The sequence below is a fragment of the Protopterus annectens genome, chromosome 6.part0 (genome assembly GCF_019279795.1).
Source record: "Protopterus annectens isolate FY-2018-M chromosome 6.part0, PAN1.0, whole genome shotgun sequence".
NCBI classification, from domain to species: domain Eukaryota; kingdom Metazoa; phylum Chordata; order Ceratodontiformes; family Protopteridae; genus Protopterus; species Protopterus annectens.
Genome location: NC_056737.1, coordinates 7359202 through 7380228, shown reverse-complemented (window position 1 = coordinate 7380228; position 21027 = coordinate 7359202). Strand labels below are relative to the sequence as shown.

The window sequence follows — 21027 nt, the reverse complement described above, 5'->3', positions numbered from 1 at the left end:
TACCTTCACCAAGAATGATGCCACAATACAGAGACAAAATGATCAGTTTTAATAATTGGCTTAATTTCTGGTGTCATTCTAAGGGGATCCAATGTCTGTCTGCCTGGAATGACATGCTTGACAAGCCACGCTGCTTCAAGGGACGGCTTGCACCTGTCACCCTGGGTTTTCGGATATTGGCAAAGGCTCTTGCCACCCCCATAGTGCCTTTTTTAGACAAGGCTCAAATTCTAAACCCACCGCCCTAGAAAACAATAATGGAAAAAAACTAAGGGTAATGCTGCTCAATGCCAGAAGTCTAAATCTCAAGATGCATGCCCTCGAAGCCCTCCTCAGTATGGAGAACATCGATGTCTGTGCTGTGACTGAAACCTGGTTCAAGGCTCCTGAGAGCACCCCAGCACTATCAGGTTTTACCTCATATCATGCGTTCCGACCACAAAAGGAGGGGGTGTATCCATATTCATCAAGGATACCCACACCTCCAGGCTGGTGGCAACTCACAAAGCATCAGAGACCATTCAGGTGCAATTAACCATAGGCAAAACTGCTCTACAGTTTGTAGCATGTTACAGGCCACCCTCTCAAACTCAGGAACCCCACACAGCCTTCCTGAAGACACTGGAGAGTATAAATGTCTCTCCAAACACCATCATATTGGGTGACTTCAACTACCCAAACATAGACTGGGAACATTACTCAAGCCCCAATACCCTAGCCCAAAGGTTCCTGGAGTTCATAAACTCAAATGCTATGGAACAACTTGTCACCATTCCCACAAGAGGTGAAAATATACTAGACCTGATCATCACAAACATGGGGACAAAATGCTCCACACCGGAAGTATATCCCTCATTGGTGAGATCAGACCATAAACTAATCTCACTGGAGATCCACATCCCACCCCCGCCCCCAACAAAAAAGACCACAGTGAAGAACTTCTCAAAAGCCAACTTCACACTTCTTAAGACTGGTGTGGTATCCTTCAAGGCCCCTGAGCCATTGGAAACCACAACCCACACTGCTGAATCCCTTACAGATGCTTTCTACAAGCACCTCCAGGATTGCATGGATCAAGCAATCCCAAATAAAATCAAGACCATTTCCACCAAAGGCAATCTCCCAACCTGGTGGACCCCAGCCATAAACAAACTTTACAACAAGAGGAGAAACTACTACAAGATAGAGCAAAATCCCTAAAAGGGAAGACATCTCTGATCAATACTAGTAAAAAACTATGATCACTCATAAAATCATCCAAGGCCAACTTTGAGAGAAAAATTGCCAAGGACTCAAAAGACAATCATAAGGCCTTCTTTAGCTATGTTAGAAATCTGGGTGGAAACTCCCAGATATGCTCAGAATTAGTCCAAAATGATACAAAAATCACTGAACCCACAGACATTGCAAACATACTGGCAGACAGGTTCAGTGAAAATTTCTTCCCCCCCCCCAAAAGGAGAAATATCTATCCCAGCAGAGTGTAGCCTCCCAATCTTCTCAAATGCCCAGGTGAGAGCTGCTCTCTCTAAAGCTAAAAACACAGCATCAATGGGACCGGATGGTGTCCCCGGCTGTGTGCTACACGAACTCAATGAGGAACTAAACCCACACATAAGGCTGCAGTTTAATCTTAGCCTTACCACAGGATACATACCCAAAGAGTGGTGTCGGGCAAGTGTGGTCCCACTCCACAAAGGCGGTGCTTCTACGGACCCTGGTAATTACCACCCCATAAGCTTAACAAGCCTGGTCTGCAAAGCTATGGAGATGATCATAATGGAACTCATAAATAAAGACATAGGGGACCTACAGACATTGGATCCTACCCAATTCGGCTTTGTCAAGGGCAGATCATGCCTCTTGAACTTGGTCGACTTTTTTGAAACAGTCACCAAGGCCATTGATGAGGGTAAGGCAGTTCGCACAGCCTACCTTGACCTTGCAAAATCTTTCGATACAATACCCCACTCGGGTATCATAGAAAAGCTCACCAGCTTAAATGTAAACCCATATGTCACAAGATGGGTTGCAAACTGGTTCAAGGACAGAACCCACAGGGTTAGAGTTGCTGGTGCCATGTCAGACTCCAAGCCGGTCACAAGCAGTGTCCCACAGGGCTCAGTCCTGGGCCCCCTCTTGTTCGGCATCTACTTTTCAGAAGTGCAGGCAAACATAGGAGGATTGTGGCTGGCAAAGTTTGCAGATGACTGCAAACTGGGCGCCATAGTTGAAAATCCATCAGACACAGATGTCCTTCAGAGAGGTCTCATAGAAACTGATAACTGGTGCCAGAGCCATGGCCTTAAGCTAAATGCCAAAAAATGTATAGTCATACCCTTTGGTCAAAACAAGGTAACCCCAAGTTACCACATAGGTGGCAATCCATTAAGCACAAAAGAGGTTATCAGGGACCTGGGGACCCAAGTTGACAGTAAGCTTTCTTTTGACATTCACATTGCCAAAGTGGTTAGGAGGACCTTCTACATTGCCCACCTGATTATGAAGGGATTCACATCCAGATCAAGGGAGGTCATTATTCCCCTGTACTCTTATCAGGCCACTTATCAGACCAATGATTGAGTACAATGCCTCATTCGGAATGTATCTTACCCGACACCTGCAGCAATTGGAAAGACCCCAAAAGTTCCTCACCAAAAGGATAAAGGGGCTCAAAAATATGCCATATGCTGCCCGACTGAGGAAACACCAGCTCTATTCAGTCGCATACCGTCTGCTCAGAGGTGACCTGTGCCTGACATACAAGGCCATGTCCAACCGGAATTAATGGACATGCTCCACCTCAAAAAATCCAAATCCATCAGAGCCACAAGAGCAAGAGACTTAAACCTCAACACGGATATAAATAGGACGTGCTGGAGGGACAGATTCATCACCCAGAGACTCCCTATGCTGTGGAACAGAATCCCAGTCCATGTGAGACAGAGCACCTCACTGGCTCTGTTCAAGAGGAATCTTGACCAGTGGATGGGAGATCGTAGGTTTACCCCGGGGATCATCTCTGTATCACTGCTGGACAGAGGCACGGCAAACTAATGGGTATAGTATTCTTCAACCTAAGGGGTGGTAAAAGCCACACAACTCTGGCTAGGCTTATAAATGCCCTAGGGCAGATAGCCTAGTATGAACCTATGAACCTATGAACCTATTCCTCCTTTGGGTCTGAGCTCTGATCCTTTCAGGTCTACTCCACAGGGTATCATCTAGCATCCAGCCAGTTCCCATCAAAAAACTCCCCATCTTCTCAGATACCTCCCCAAACCATCTCACTGAAGAGGTTCACCTACAGAATCTCTCACTGAAGATACTGACTTCAATGAAGGGGAAAGGTCCCCCAGATCTCCACAGGATGACATCTCCTTTGGAGACTTCCTAGAAATTCTTAAGTAAAAAGGTGGATAGTCCTCATATACCCCCTCCCCAGAGGTGTCAGTTTTTCTGGAAGCTTTTTGGTCCAGCCCATCTACGTCTTGGGTAACTTCCCCGGCAGATGAGCTTATTGAGTTATAAAGTTTGAGTTAATCTCTCGCCAGTCATGGAAGGAACTGGATACTGTAGAGCCCATCTCCTGTCATCCAGATACATTTTTGGCACTGCCAAAGGACAGATTATACTGGAGCAAAGGAGTCCCTGTTGATTCTATAGTTATGGCAGCAGACACTAAGGAGGAGGAGCTAGCAGAGCTCCTCAGGCCATCCTTCTAACAGAGAGTCCAGGACATTAGGTTTGAAAAGCACATTTTTGCTTCAGCGACCTTTGCCTTGAGGTCCTTGAATTAATTAGCACATTTCATAAGACTACAGTGGGATTTGACTAAGGTACTCTCCAAATCCCCCTCTGAGCCCATATCCATGGAGGAATACAAAAGGTCTTCATATCTGGCCACTCTATTATCCATCTCTAATGTGTCCATTAGGTTAATATCCCATGCTGCAGAAGGTACCTCATGGGCAGCCAGTTCAGGCATAGCCATTAGGAGACACGCCTTGATGCATCTATGCGACTTTGTGGAGCCATTCAAGTCTTCTTTCATTAATGCTCCTTTTGATGAAACATCTTTGTTTGGCCCTACTGTAAAGGAAACACTTTGTTTGAGTGAACAAGATGGAAAGACCCTCTCTGCTGTAGGGATACGCTTTCCTACCCTTCAACAATCCTTTTGCAGGAATCAAAGAGGAGGCAAGAAAATGTGGTTCCATAAGGCCTGGGAATCTTTCCTGGATTCATGAGGGATAACTCCTCCAGAGGTAGGGAGGAGTTCAAATGGAAGATGCCATCCTTGTGGCAGAAGTGGCCCACAAAACCAGGGTTTTTGGGATTTCTTTTTGGATAAATCCTTTCAGTGCTCTGAAGGGTTGCCCAACTACCCACCTTTGGATGCAGTCAGGGAAGGCACTTGTCTTTGCAACCAGACATCTGGCCTTCAATAACAAAATATTCACAGGTGCTAAAAATCATATCCAGAGATTACGTCATACCATTTTCCCAGATCCCCCAACCAAACAAAAATGCTTCCTGACTTTCCACCCAGTCAGAGAGACGCCACAGCTCAGGAAGTTTAAAAGCTGCCAGGCAAAAGAGTCATTAAGGAGATCCCACTAAACCATAAAGGATTCAGAACTTTCTCAAGGTTCTTTTTAGTGCCAAAGAAGACCGGGACCCGAGACCAATTTTGGATCTATGCAAACTGAATCAATTTGTGAAGAAGTCAAAGTTCCAAATGGTCATGATTCAGTCCAGTCTGTTGTTTTTACACAACAATGATTTGATATGCTCAGTCAATCTTCAGGATGTGTACTGTCACATCAAGATGAACAGGTAATCCTGAAGATTTCTGTTCTTTTAGCTGAGGGCCAGTCACTGTCAGTACAGAGCCCTGCCCTTTGGACTAACCACAACCCTCGGGGTGTTTTACCAAGTGTATGGCAGTGGTAACAGCTCACCTGTGACTGCAAGGATTCCAAGTGTTTCCATATCTAGGCAACTGACTCCTCACCACACAAACCAAGCATCTTCTAGAGCAGTCCAGGGACTACTTGCTTCAAATACGTCAATCGCTAGGTATCTCAGTCAACATCTTGAAATCTCAGCTACAATCTGTTCAGAGCCTGGAGCTCATAGATGCCCATTTGAACACAGCAGGTCAGATAGCCTCTCTTGATTCACATCATGTAGACATAATCAGGTTTCAGGTGCAGTGAATTCTTGCTCACCCTCCGCCCCCAGCCAGACTAGTCCTTCAAGCTCTACTGTTGATAGCAGCAGTCATAACCTTATTTCCTATGGCCCGCTTTTATATGTACATTCTTCAATGGACTCTGACTGTAGAGTGGTCGATTCTACATCGTCCTCTCTCCTTTCCAGTCAAACTGACTCGAGTGTGCAAGGATCAACTTCATTGGTGGATTCAGTCTGATGAAGTTTCCCTAGGCTGTCCCCAGCAGTAGCCATGGTGACCATGGACACCTCCCAACTAGATTGGGTGGGTCCCTGAAGAGACTGAAATAATCTCCCTCCTCTGATTCTGCCCCTACCTCTTCTCACTTTAAAAACTCACTTAGAACACACACTTAAAGAATAAGTGGCTATGCCCATGTATTACATAAGTCCTCAAATTATTCCACTTATATACCTCACTTCCTAATATACCTACTGTAATACATATTACAGTCTAGGTCTTCTCCTAATGCTGATTGAATTTGTGTACTTATTCTGTTATTAACCATGTGTAACTATTTTTTCCTGTGTGTGTGTGTGTGTGTGTGTGTGTGTGTGTGTGTGTGTGTGTGTGTGTGTGTGTGTGTGTGTGTGTGTGTGTGTATATATATATATATATATATATATATATATATATATATATATATATATATATATATATAGGTCTTGTTATGTCTTCTACTGTATACTGTATTTTAACATATTGTCTGAAAATTCTCTGTATACTGCATTTTACTTACTGTGGAGCTTTTCTCCCAGGCCACCACTGAAAATGGACCTGTGTCCAGTCAGACCATCCTGGTTAAATGTAAAATAAAATAAATAAATAAAATATCAATATTGTAGAGATGAGAGCGGTCCTACTAGTGTGGCAGGCCTTTTAAGACAGTCTTTCTGTAGGGACCATTGTGATACAAACCAACATAACTGTGGTTTGGTACATCAACAAACAGAGGGGAACCCATTCTTACCCCCTTTGTTGAGAGGCAGTGAGAGTGTGGCAGTGGGCAATCTCATCCAACCATTTTCTTGTAGCAAAGCACATACCGAGGAAGTCCAGCATTTTAGCAGACAGACTCAGATCACTTTTGATTCCTCACTAGTATTTTGTCAGTCAAACAGTGGCAGTGGGAATTTTCCATCATTGGGACCAACCTTGCTGTGACCTTTTTTACCTTTCCCCTCAAAAGCAATTTCTTTGCCCTAATACCCCCTCAGTGGGAGTCACCAAGAGATGTTCTAGTCCACATTTGGCCCTCCAGTCTGCTTTGTGCTTATCCCCCTTACCTCTAATTCTGAAACTTTTACAGAAAACACTTCTGTTGAAAAGCTCAGTTATCTTAATTGCTCTCTTCTGGCCTCATCAAGTGTGGTTCCCCTTCCTGTAGTCTCATCGTCGATATCCTCCATGGATATTGGACTCCAGTCCAGATCTTATCTAGCAACCCTCTGGGATGGAGCCTCCAGATATTCCAGGTCTCAAACTGTCCACATGATTTGTTTCTCCAATCCATTGATAAGCTAGACAGCATAGGCTTTCCTACCCAGTCCGACAGATACTACTATCCTCCCAGAAAGCTTCTATGAGAAAAATCTACAAAAGTAAATGATGAGATTCTCATTTTGTACTATTCAAAGGGAACTTGACCCTTTTACTCTTCCTATATCTGTGATTGTAGAATTTTTAACAACAGTTTTTCAACAAAGTGCTAGTTTTTCCATTATCAAAGTACAATTAGCAGCTGTATCTAATTTTCATTTTGGAGAAAATGCTTAGGTTCATAGGTAGGTACTAGGCTATTGGCTCTAGGGCTATACAAGCCTAGCCAAAAAGGTATACTGGCTTTCGCTACCCAAAAAAAATATTTTCCTGTGCCCCTGTCAAGCAGAACCACAGAAGCGATCCCCGGGGTGAATTTCCTATTACCATCCAATCATCAAGATTTTTCTTGAAGAGTACTAATGAGGAGCTCTGTTTGACATAGATAGGTAGTCTGTTCCAGAGTATGGAAAGTCTCTGGGACAGGAATCTACACTCCAGCATGTTCTGTTTATTGTGGTGACAAGGTTTAGGTCCCTAGAGCGTGTAGCTTGGAGGGATTGGGATTTCTTTAAGTGGAGCATGTCTAACAACTCTGGGTTTGACATAGCTTTGTATGTTAGGCAGAGATCGCCTCTGAGTAGGCAATATGTGATGGAGTAAAACTGGAGTTTTTTGAGTCGGTCTGTGTAGGGCATCTGTTTGGGGCCAGTAATCCTCTTAGTGAGGTATTTCTGCTGCCTTTCCAGTTGTTGTAGATGTCTTGTGAGGTACATACCAAAAGGGGCGTTGTACTCTATAATGGGTCTAATGAGTGATGAGTAGAGAGGAACAATGACCTCTTTTTTTCTGGATGAGAAACCTTTTGTGATGAGGTGTGCCATGTAGAAGGATTTCCTGACCACTGCGGTGATGTGATTATCAAAGGAGAGACTACTGTCCACCTCTGTCCCAAGGTCTCTTATCACACTTTCAGTGTTAAGTAGACTACCGCCTATGTGGTAGTTCATGGGTACAGAGTTTTTACCAAAGGGGATGACAGTGCACTTTTTGGCATTGAGCTTGAGACCATGGCTTTGACACAAGGCATCTGTCTCATGAGGCCCTTTTGTAGGATGTCCACATCATTAGGAGTTTCGATTATGGCTCCTAGTTTGCAGTCATCTGCAAATTTAGTTAGCCAAAAACCTTCTGTGTTAGCCTGTACTTCAGAGAAGTAGATACCAAACAGGAGAGGAACCAGGACTGAACCCTGTGGTAATCCACTTAACACTGGTCTGAAGTCTGATTTGGAGTCTGCTACTTTCACAGTGTGGGTTCTGTCAGTAAGCCAGCTGGCAACCCATCTTATGACATAGGGCTTTATACCTAGTTTAGTGAGTTTATCTATAATTCCACAGTGGAAGATGGTGTTGAACACCTTGGCGAGATCTAGATAGGCTGTGTGAACCACCTTACCCTCATCTATGGCTTTGGTGACTGCTTCGAAGAAGTCTATCAGGTTTAGGAGATGTGATCTGCCTTTTACAAACCCGAACTGTGTGGGGTCCAGAGTTTGGAGATCTCCAATGTCTTTGTTTATGAGTTCCATGATGATACGTTCCATGGTCTTGCAGTCCAGGATCGTCAGGCTAATGGGGCAGTAGTTCCCGGGTCTGTTGTGGCCCCCCCTTTGTGGAGTGGGATAACCGTCGTGGTACACCATTCAATGGGCACAAAGCCTGAGCTGAGGCTATGATTGAACATGGTACATAGGTGGGGTGCCAGTTCATTCTGTAGTTCGTGTAGAAGGCAGCCTGGGATGTTGTCAGGTCCCATGGATGCTGTGTTCTTGGCTTTGGAGAGTGAAGTTTTTACCTGTGCAGCTGTGATTACAGGAACTTTGCATTCTTCTAGTATAAAGATGGGCCGTTTAGGGGGTGAGAGGGGGGTAAAGTTAGCACTGAACCTATCTGCCAGGATGTTGGCAATATCAGTTGGTTCTGTATATTTAGTGTCATTGTGCTGTAACTCAGAGCAGATCTGAGTGTTGCCATTGAGATTCCTGACATAGCTATAGAATGCTTTGTGGTTGTCTTTAGAATCAGTGGCGATTTTGTTTTCCTAACTAGCTTTGGAGGATTTTATGAGGGATCTCAGCTTCTTACTGAGGCTGACCATGGAGTTCCTGCAATCGTGGGATTTTACTCTTTTTTGCAACAGTTTCTTTCTTCTGTTGTAGAGTTTGTTTATGGCAGAAGAACACCAGATTGGATTCCTTTTTTTGGAAGATAGCATCTTGGTTCTGTTAGGGATAGCACGATCCATGCACTCGTTTAAGTGCTTATAAAGTGCATTTGTGTAGAATTCAGCAGTCGTACCTCTGTTGTCCATCTGCATGGGCTTCATAGGCTTCTTCAAAGTTGTGCAAGGCCTTTGTAAAAGGCATCTTCTTACTTAGACCTCCAGTGAAAGACATGACACCTCATTGGGATGTAACAGTCATACTGCAGGGGTCAACTCAACAGTACTTTGAACCTCTAGCTAAATCTGATTTAAAATTTTTGTCTTGAAAAACAGCCTTTTTAGTGGCCATTACATCTGTGAGACGAGTTTTTGAACTTTAGGCTGTATATTCCAAATCTCCTTACATTATTTTTTTGCAAAGATAGGGTCACCTTACAAACAAATCCATCCTTTTTGCCTAAAGTAGCATCCAAAACAAATATCAATCAAGCTATTAATTTGCCTGTCTTCTTCCCCAGTTTCACTAATAAGGGAGAATACATGCTGCATCTCTTAGATGTACATAGACAACAAAGTGTTTACCTTCACAGATTAAAAGTTTTCAGAAAATGGAAAAACTCTGTTTCTTTCTCCCCAAACAGATTTGAGTCTCCAGTTTCTGCAGTTACCCTGGCCAAAGGGATTTGCTACTTGCATTTCTTTTGTTTATACTCAGTGAGGCCTCTCTTTACCAAACCCCCTAAAACACATTCTACTAGATGCACAGCTACCTTTTCCGCCTTTTAGTCTAGAACTTCCATTGATGATTTCTGTGCAGCAGCTACCTGGTCTAACCCTCATGCCTTTATTGGTCATTACAAACGAGATTTAACATCCAGAAGCAGAGCTGCTTTTGGTTCTACAGTACTTCATAATATCCTTCCATGAGGGCCACCTAAGACTGTCCTAATCGTTAAAGAATGAATGAAAAGGACATCATCAGATATTAGTTATGTATTAATTGTAACTGTGCATCTGTGTTGTCCATTTTCATTCTTCCTCATCTCCCCTCCCTCCTTCCTCCCCTTCGTTTCATCTTCTGGAATGACCTTGTGGATATTGTGGAATCCTTTGTACCAGGTTTGAGCCCCAACTCTATCTCTTACCTTTTATGACTATATTTTTAGGGCTTATAAGGCAGCAAACTCAGTATGAGGCACAACTTGTTGACTGGGGCATTATGTGTAGAGGGAGGAGCTCAAGAGTTGAATGAGAGTCTGGTGTATGCAGCCAAATCAGATTGGAATTTGGATCAGATACTCAATCGTTGAGAAAGAATGAAAATGGACAACACACATGCATAGGTATGGTGAATACATAACGTTAATATCTTTCCCTCATATCATATTTTTGGTTTTCTTCTCATAAAATTTATGGTTTTCTGGCAAATCATTGTTAACCAAAGTCACTAAATAATTACATATGTTTGAGTTTCAGTCTTCATATCCTTCAGAAGGCACAGACTGAAGCAAAACCTATTAATCTAGCAGCTTTCTAGGTTAACATGAACATCATTTAAAATTTGTCCGTGATTTGGGGCCTTTGTTCCCTCATTATGTTTGGCTTTGTCAAAATTTCTTGTGCTTTGAGGTTGGGAGGTATGGCCACCAATCATAGAAGGATTATTAGTCATGGAGAGAAGAAATATGATGATACATGTCACTGCTGCTGTGACTGTAGCACAACTGATGAGAGTTTATAGATACTTGATAAAGGATTAACACTTAATTCAGCTCCCCACCAAAGTAGTATGTTGGATGTATTTCATCTAAGAACACTACAAACTTGTTTGAAAGAACAAGCAGCATTCTCTTACAAGAACGTGTGCTCATTATTTAGTGAAATTTTAGAATAAATGTAGAAGGATGTTTCTGGTCCCCTGTGGTTCCTAAAGAGTAGTTAGCAAGAGCCAATCACTTCTACGTAATCTTGGAAAAAGGAGCAACTTAAGTAAAGGAGAACTCCGAATGCAGAGCTCACAAAAAGCTAAGTAGTAAACCTGCATTTAACCCAGAAGATGTCAGGAAAAGTATAATCCAGGAAGGAGTTAATGTACTTGAGAACAGGAAGTAATGTTTCAAGAAGCAGTCAGGAAATATCAAAGCTTCAAATACTTTTATACCCAGCAGATCCAAAAACCAGAAGAATGAGAAGGAATGCAAACCTAGGCCAGCACAATTTCCACATAGAAGATGCTTCCATGTTGTTCCATGTTGTAGATGAAATGCTAAAAAGCTTGTAGACCTCAGGTGACATTTCCTAGCAAATACAGACATGGCAAAATGGGGAATAAGCCATAAATTTGCAAATGATTTATTTAATATCTTGAATCCACAGATTATACCACCTACCTAATACAGACCTGTGAAAATCAGAAATAAAACAGTAACTCAGAAAAAAATATTCTCAGCCCTTGATAATCCCAGTTACACAGCATGCCAAATACAGGCAGGTGCATCAGAAAGAAAACAGAAATTCACAAAAAATGTAATACTTTGGGAACTCAGATAACACACATTGTCAAATACAGACAATGCAAAATTAGGAAAATAAAAGAATTAGGAAGAGAAAAAATGTTTTAAAAAATATGCATGCATGGGGTAGTTAACTATAATGTAATACCTAAAAGATTAGCAACAAACTAATACCTCCATACATTACCTGATTTGGTTAACAGTATTAAAAGGCTTTAGTGCCCTCAGTATTACTCAACAGTCTGAGTGTCTCATTTGAGCTATGCATGTTGAATTTACAGTGTACCTGTTTGTAGTACTAACTCAGCTCCCTAATGAAATAAGTCGTCTTCTTTCGGATTTTCGCATTAGGGGTCACCACAGCTGAACAATGGTCAGCAGAAGATTGGTAGTGGAGTTTTATGGGGTCATGTTGCTAGCCAGGTGCCCAACCTTCCACAGAAGGCACACACATGCACACACTCACACCTAGGGCCAATTTAGTGTCTCTAGTCCACCTATAGCATGTCTTTGGAATGTGGGAGGAAACTGGAGCACCAGGAGGAAATCCAAACGACCGCAGGGAGGACATGAAGATTCCGCACAGAAGGCACCCCAGCTGAGAATTGAACCAGAGAACCTCTTGCTGTGAGACAACAATGCTAACTGCTGCCCACCCCTAATGAAATAAGTAATGTTTGCTTAAACAGAGTCAGAACCTAAAGGACAGCAGTTGTATTGCTTAGTTTAATTTTTCACTTTCAGCATGGAACAGCGAATGCTTGTTGGCATTAGAAATAGTACAACTTCCAGTGACACATAACAGAGTTCCAGGGGACTAATCAAAGTTTACCATCAGTAGCCAACATGAGTTCCTGTCATTCATCAGGAAAAAAAACAGGGAACAGAGTCCAGAGTTTTGTACATTAAACTGGGAATGCCCGACTAACTGTAGGCTTGTAGGAACATGTTATCAGATGTGTCACTTCTTTCACAAGTAACATGCAGAGCAGAGGAAATGCTTCTTCCCTGATGGGTTAAGATGGGTGAATTCTTCTACAGGCATGTTCAGCTACTGCACACTATAAAGACTCCTTTTTCCCATGTTGACTATCATACTGGGACAGAAAGAAGAGCAGAGTAAGCTGTTTAAAGTCTGTGGCCGTCCTAAGCCCATCATGCTGGTACTGAAGCAAGTAATGAAACCCAAGCAGAAAGCAGAAAATGCAGCTGAAGGCCCCACCAGTGATTGTGCGTCCTGAACACTGATGATGATGGGCGTGCAGGTGTATTATTCTGCAATGAGAAAACAATAATGAAAAATATTCAAGGAAAGAAAAGGGGAAATATGCGACTCAGATGAGTGATTAAATGTATATATTCATTTATTGAAAGTCAGCTATGTAAAATGAACTAACACAAACGTCTTGTTAATTTGTCTGAAATTATAACAGAAAAAAGGTGCAGAAGATTTGTATAAGGACAAATACAAGCCAAGCATAACTTTTTTTTTCTAATTTCAAAAACCATATACGCTCTTCCCTGACGGCAATGAAACGTAAAGTAACGTAATAAAATTCCTCCAAAATGCTTAACATCGAACACAGCTGATAGTAAATAAAAGGCTTTATTTGATGCAAAGTGAGCGCTTTCGCCAACAGGCTTCTTCAGACTTATGAGAAACACAGTCATGCAAACAATTTAAAAAGCCCTCCTTGAGCTGTGATTGGTTACATATTCTATATCAAAACCACATTATAATTTAAAGAGCTAGATACAGCATCTACTGCCTCTTTGCAAAACGCAAAGTCGGGAGTATTGTAAAATAAAAACAACTTCTTCATTCTTGATAAAGAACAAATACATATAAAAAATACATATAAAAACTTGGCAAAAATGGCTTTCCAGGAGATTTCATATATAAAGTTTTTGTACAAGAACCAGGAAAGTGCATGAATCACATTCTATATGCACATTCATAGTGATGTTATATGATTGTAGTGAAAATCAGAAAGGACAAGCTCTAAAAGTAAAGACACATACAAAATTTTAAAATCAGTCACTGGCAAGTATATAATGCACAGACCAGACTAGAATGAGATATCATTAACATCAAAGTCTCTAAAGCTGCACCTATATCTCAAGGGCTTATATCTTGGTTTTATTTACTATCAGCTGTGTTCGATGTTAAGCATTTTGGAGGAATTTTATTACGTTACTTTACGTTTCATTGCCGTCAGGGAAGAGCGTATATGGTTTTTGGAGTTTGTTATTTCTCATTTTTTACGCTCATTCCCGTCTCCGTTGGAGTGCTTTGCTGCGTTGGATTTGTGCTTACAGTTTTTTTCTAATTTGATAGTGTACTTTCCTATGTACAAAACAGGCTATATACTACCACATATAAATAAAGAACGTAGTTGCTTCTGTCTTTGTGCAGCCACATTTGTGCACATTATGTTTGGCTTGCTTGAAACCCCATGCTAATTTCTTCATGATTTTTTTCTTGGTTGTCCCCCATATCACACTGTTAATTCTTTCTCAAACTTTTGGTCTAAACAAATCCCAAGATGCATGCAGCCTTGCCATGATTCTGGGGTTATATTCATGCACTCATGTTTTCAACTGCTGACTGTTTTCTAGATGACTTTAGTAAGTCATCTATTTGGAAACCTACCAGACTTTAAAAAAAATAAAGAACAGAAGCTTCATGCCCCAAAACTTAGCATTTTTTTTGTTGCGGAGGTGGCTCCTGTTTTCTTCCATGTGAAGGGCTTTGCCAAAACAGCCCCCTTATTTGCATATACTTACTCTAGGTCACACACCCTTGGGAATAGCTCATGCCCTTTTGGAAAGTTTTGTTATCTTATGGTTAGATTAAACAAGAGCTTTTACTTGCTTAACTTAAGTCAAACAGGTAAATGACCAAAGATTCAGCATTTGACTTTATTAACAGAACCCTACTTTGTGTCCCACTAGGAGCAACAAAGCTAATACAAGTGTCTGGGAATTCTGGCTTACTCTTTTTTTTTTTTTTTTTTTTTTTTTTTTTTTTTTTTCCAAAATTAGGAAAAATGTGAGTTGTTTGTCACAGCTGAGAGAATGAATCGAGTAGGAGTTCCTTCATTTGTTTATATCCTTTTGATAACCAGAAGAGTCTAGTTTGGCAGAAAACATTTACAGTAGAGGTCTAGAAAGATAATCTCTAAGAGCAATCAAATTGTCATTATGCATATATAATGGCGAAGTGGGCATAACAGAAGTGCAATATTGCATGTATAGTTACATTTCTCTTAACGCACAAGTTTACATCACTAGTATGCCAGTAAATATCAGTGTCATAATTATATCAACAAATCCTCCAGAGTGCAGCTGTCTTTTTTTTGCCCCTTTTGTCTATTGACCATCAGCCCCTCCTAGTCAGTTGGCCCACTCATGCTGTTAATTATCCATGATTTCAGTTTATATCAAGTTATGTTCTGTCACAGAACAGTTTCTTACAGATAAATGTTGACTCTCTGCCTTTCTTTCAGTCCCTTTCTCTACACACACACACACACACACACACACACACACACACACACACACACACACACACACACACACACACACTTTATAGGTATGCATGTATATATACATGTTATGGTTTCCACTAGGAGGGAACAAAAATGAATGCACCGAAGACTGGAATCCGCAAACTGCATTCACTGAAAACATCTTGCTGATAAACACCTTTTTAAGTGTTTTTGGTGTGTGTGGGGGGGGCAAGCCCCTCTTACACCCCACTCCCCCTGAACTTATATATACCAACTCCAAGATTGCACTTATTTGAAAAAAGGGAAAATTCTCCCCAAAAGGGAATTATGTTTTGTACAACTTGCAAGAAGTGATTTCCTATGGAGGAACTCTGATCATTGGGGAGCTGAAGCTTTGTCCACCAGCAGGGTAACCCATATTATGTATATGGCAGGGCTGTACAGTCTACATCTTCTGTTATGTGTGGCACTCACAGAAGCACTGATTATATTTTTATTACATACTTCTTCTGGATTGGATATTATCCATTCCCTAAACAAGGTAGTTTTTATAACAAAAACGTATGTGTTTGGTTATCCTTTCCTCTTATTATCTCCAATATCCATTTTTTCATTGAGCTATTGACAGACTACATTATAAGCTTTTGCAGGGTATTGATATAACTTTCTGCATTCAAGAAGTTTTCTTCTTTTATGCTACTGTTTATACTTCTGTTTATAACTTTACTAGAACTATGGCCAGTTATAATTTTTCATAAACAGCAGAGGGTCAAGGCTATGGGCTGTAGACAGGTTTCATCCTTCACTCATGGGTTTGATTCCCTCAGTCTCTACCTGCCTGTTGTCTGACTCTAAGCAAGTTGCTGAATCAGATAGTGATTCTAGGTTGCTCCTGAAAGATTTGTTTGTGTGGAGCAGTTACCAAGCTCCACAAAATGAGGCTACACATGCATCAGAAACATACCTCTCAACTGTATCAAATTCCTCTGCATTTACCGATTTTGAGGTCCATATAATGGGGTCCCACGAATTCCTGAGTAGCCCTCTTTATTTCCGAATTTCTCTGCTTTTTTTTTCCAGCAATTTTCTGCTGTCGTCATCATGTGCAGTGGCATGTGTGATGATGTCAGCTTCGTAAGCAGTCTGTCGGAATTCAGCTGAGGGCTCAAGGGGTGTGACTATTGACTGACTGCTTAGAGGCGTTGGGACTGGACTACAGCTCGGAGAGCGCAGCAACAGTGTTTTTTATTTTAGTGTGCACACCAGGTTCAGTTGAATAATTTAGAAAGAGTCGAGACTAGACTAGGAGAGAGTAGAAACAGCGTTTTTTTTATTTTTAATTAGAAGTTTAGAGAGAACAGTCAGCAACAGCAGAGTTTCTCCAGGCTCCTCCAGGTAAGGGACTATTAAGAACAGAGTAACTTGAGCTACTGTTTTTGCATTTAAGTGAGTACAAAAGGTCTAGCTGAATTCAGTGCTGACTGCCAGGTTCATTCAAGTCCGTTGTGCTTTGCAGGTTCATTCAAGGGGTGGGTGGGTGTCTGAAATGTCCCAATTATGTGTAACTGCTTGTTAAGGTTACCCAGGCTCAATCTCTGTACCTTGGGTACAAGGGGCAAGAGCCTGAATTCTCTACCCATACCACCACTTGTGATTCAAGGAGGTAAGTCTATACCTCTTAACTGTCCAAAGTTTTACATAATATCTGGAATGTTTGGCTCATACTTTTGGTCTGTGTTTCTCGTAAAATTTGTGGTTTTCTGGCAAATCATTGAGAACAGAAGTCACTAAATAATTATAGCTGTTTAAGTTTGTCTTCCTATCTTTCAGGAAACACATGGTAACACCAAAACATTTTATTCTAGCAATTTCTAAGAACCAGATTTCTTGTGCTGGAAAATTCTTCAGAGGAAGAGAGGTTTAGTGCTGTTTATGTCAAGTCTGTTTGTATTGTTAGTAGCACAATAGGTAGTATACTTGCTTTTGATGCAGAAGGCTGTGGGTTCTACTCCCACAGTATGTAGATGGATTGCTGATACTGTACTGTGCATTTTTAAAGGGGGTGGATGCTGCTGTCCTGAGAATGCCCTCTTTGGCAGAGATGCCTAGTAACTATGAACATGTTATCAGTTTGCTATCCATTCCCTATTGCAATATTACTAGCTTGTTATTTTTTTAATGTAACATAGGCAGTTTATTCCTCGAGGGCAACAGGCACTTTATTTATAGATGATACAATGATATATAAAGTTGTTTGCTAGCAGCAACCTCTTCATTAGTTACAGATATCTTTAATGTGGAATTATTTAGATGACTTCTACTTCTGCAAAGATTGTGCATATTTACTGATACTGGTGGATTGTAGAAGTTTGAGTAGACTTTTATGATGGAAATGTTCTGAATTGGGCAGTTTTGTTCATGCATTTTGTTTCATTGCTTACTAGAAAAATTTTCAAAACAATAAATTTAAAACACGCTCTAACAAATGTGCTGTATTATACAAGGAATATAATTTAATACAATCAGGAAGGTGTATCAAAGAACACATGTAAATTTTGTGTGCAAGGGGCCTATGATTTGAAAACAGCCCAAAGGTAATATTTATCCACCACTGGACAGATGCATTTTCTTTGAATGTGGGTTTCGATGCTGTTTCAATGAATGTGAGTTTTAAGGGCAGAGAAATTTTAATGTTGTCTATTTTCACTGTGAGACTGTATTGCTTTGTTTAGCAGATATCCATTAGTGTTTGTACTATAAAATGTAAAATAAAAGTTTTAAATGAAATCCATATAATCATTGTAGAAGTAAAGCAGTATGCACATAACAGTGTTTATGGTAAATAGGGCAAAGTAGCCAAGTAATGGGACTTTGGAATGACTGCAGGGGGGAGGTCTGTGTATGTAGGCCCCTGTTCGACCATGATTTTGTGAGGGGAAGGGCAGCAAACTTAAAGACAGCCCCAGGTGGCACAAACTCTAGCTACGCCACTGATCAATAGGCCATGGAGATTGAAAATGACATTTGGAGGGCCTAGCAAACTATAGTATTATTTTGCTAAGATTAGAATATTGCCTACCACTACTTTTACCACAAAACCCACATACTATAAGTCAACAAAAACAAAATCCTAAGGTTTATCATCTTATCCCTTCCCAGTGAACATCACTGCTGCACATTTAAAAAAAATGGTTGTCATTTACTACAGGGTCTGGGGCCATATTTTGGTTGTCTGTTCTTCAGTTTGCATTTGAAAGTTGGTATCCCACAATTCCATTGGAGTGGGTGGGGTTACACAATTATGTATGCAAATGTTATGTTAATCAGCGTTCAGATTTGTACCTATTTTTCATGGGCCCTTGTCCAGATTTCTGATGTTTCCAAGTTGAGAGGTATGATCAGAAAGAAATGTTCTGGCACTAAAATGTACCTCTGATGCATATGTAGCCCTATGCAGTAAGGACAAGGTTCACAACATCAGCATACGAACATTAGCACTATGTAATAACAAAAGCCACCTGTGAGTACCTCCCCCAATATTATTATTGGAAATGAGAAAACATGTACATCATAAAAGCTAAGACTGTTTTATTTGTATGGTAAAATAACTCATGGGATGACAAAAATAGTTTCACTTTGTGTTTATTTCACAGTAAAAGACACACACAGTCCCTTTTCCTGACACCACTTTAAGCTACCAATCACTGGTAAAAATGGATTGCAGGCCCGTTACAAGAAGTATCACTGGTAAAAATGGATGTCAGGCCTGTTACAAGAAGTACCACTGGTAAAAATGGATGGCAGGCAGACTGAGGTATTTAGGTAATCTAATGAACACATACATATATGATTTATTAACATAAAAATCTTAGGAAGCTGTCTTAATTTTTGCAATTGGTGGCTGAAATCAATAACTACTTTTGCATGCTTTTTTACAGGAGGGCTTGAAACTGAAACGGATTATGACTATAAAGGAACGAAACAAAAGTGTACATTTTCCTCTGGCAAGGTGGCTGCATACATCAACAATTCAGCTGAAATTTCAAAGGATGAAACTGGTAAGTACTGCTGCCTGGGTAAAAGTCAAACATCACACACAGACACACCCCTTTTAAAACCAGAATATTACAATCAATATTGCACAAACTAATACAAAATAAATATATAAAACTCCAAACTACATGCATATTCAGAGTAATATACATGCTCCATTAGGACTGACATTTAATATATTAGGAACTGGCAAAAGTACTCCACCAATAATTTATTTCAACTTTCACCAAATGCTGTACAAATAATGATGAGCCTTGAAGTAGGTATGGGATATCCAGTGTATGGACTATGGATATTCATTTTATCCATTTGAGGTAATTGTTTTTTTCATTCATTCATTTCCAGTTACCCACTTTACCAATTTATCATCTTCAAGGTAGCTTTTTTCCTGTATTATTTTGTGGTTTGTCGTTTGCACTACTTTTTTTTCTGTGACGCTTTTAAGAGAGAAAAAGTGAGAGAGAGAGAGAGCAGTATGCTGAATGGCACACATGTAAATGCTTTACCACTGTTCCAGTTTCTTTTACTTAATTTTGCTTGTATGAAGGAGCAAAGTGTATGTAATGCATTGAAATTTGTGTATTACAATATGGTGTTACTGGTTTTACAGATCAGAGACTGGGTGTGTGTGTGTGTGTGTGTGTGTGTGTGTGTGTGTGTGTGTGTGTGTGTGTGTGTGTGTGTGTGTGCACGCGCTTGTGTATTTGTATATATATATTTATATATATATATGTATGTATACGTATGTATGTATATGTAGATTTATATATATATATATATATATATATATATATATATATATATATATATATACATACATACATACATATACATATACATACACACATGTATGGATGGGCCTACTTTACATGATCGAACTTTCAAATGCTTGACTTTCATATGACCGAGACCATATGATCGAATATTTAAAAGTTCAAACATGTAATAAAAAAACAAACAAAAAAATAAATAAATAAAAGTTTCTAGCCCCCCTGCACCCCCACACCCCCGCTATTTAAATGTACCAACTCCAAGATCACACTACATTATGGAAAAGGAAAATCTTCATGTTCCGTGCTGTATGGAGATCTCTATTCAGACCGTTCAAACTTTTAAAAGTTCAGTCATATGGTCTCAGTCATCTGAAGAGGACCCATATGCATACATCTGTCTGTCCATTTATATAGATAGATGTATACATGTAAGTGATACAATATAGCATATTTATGCCTTATTGTTATCTTCTGTTGATGCATAATTTGATAGGTATGGGAAGGAATGAAGGCACTATGTATTTTTTCTCTGCGGGATCCTTTTCACAATTGAGTGATGGTGCATGTAAAGTGTAAAGAGCAAGAGTGATGTACACACCTGTGTCACCAAAGGAACTGCTTAATGCTTTCCCAGTCCATGCACACAACCTCCCTCTCATGCAAAGTATTGGAGCTACCATCATTGTCATAGTCATCCATAGTACATGCTCTCACCAAACAGGCCCAAGTGGTCATTAGCCTAGTATACAACTATGAACCAATGAATTTCTGACAAGGGACATTTTGGCAAAATGAAACTGTGCACCTAGCAACAGTACTATTAAATCTTAAACTGCTGCTGGCACATGTAACTTATCAGCTTACAGTAAAACACTTGCCAGAAGAATTTTTGCAGGGGGCATGCCAACCAATGAAATTATCTCCCCCATCAGATATCTTACATCTGTTGGAAAATGCTGTGGTTAAATGCCAGTCCATTGGAAGTGTAGCTGCTTCCAGTGCTTAATTCAAGAATGCCGCCATTGCAGACATCTGTGCCATGGTGACTTGCCCCTTGGTTCAAATATTCATTTAGAACCTGTTTCTTCACCATGAGTCTGAGAGGTGGGGCTTCTTTGGTGGTTCTGTACTTCAGGAAATCACACTGTTGATCCTTTAGCCTTTTGCTGTCC

At 40.5% G+C, this 21027-nt stretch overlaps 1 protein-coding gene across 2 annotated transcripts in view; it reads left to right on the top strand.

The window, feature by feature from the left end:
- CTSW (cathepsin W) overlaps window positions 1-21027 on the top strand; it is a 791734-nt gene that overhangs the window by 676947 nt on the left and 93760 nt on the right. For both annotated transcript variants that reach the window (XM_044073793.1, XM_044073792.1), the window contains exon 10: window positions 18968-19087. In XM_044073793.1, the coding sequence (XP_043929728.1) occupies window positions 18968-19087 (120 nt within the window). The remainder of the gene's footprint in view (window positions 1-18967; window positions 19088-21027) is intronic.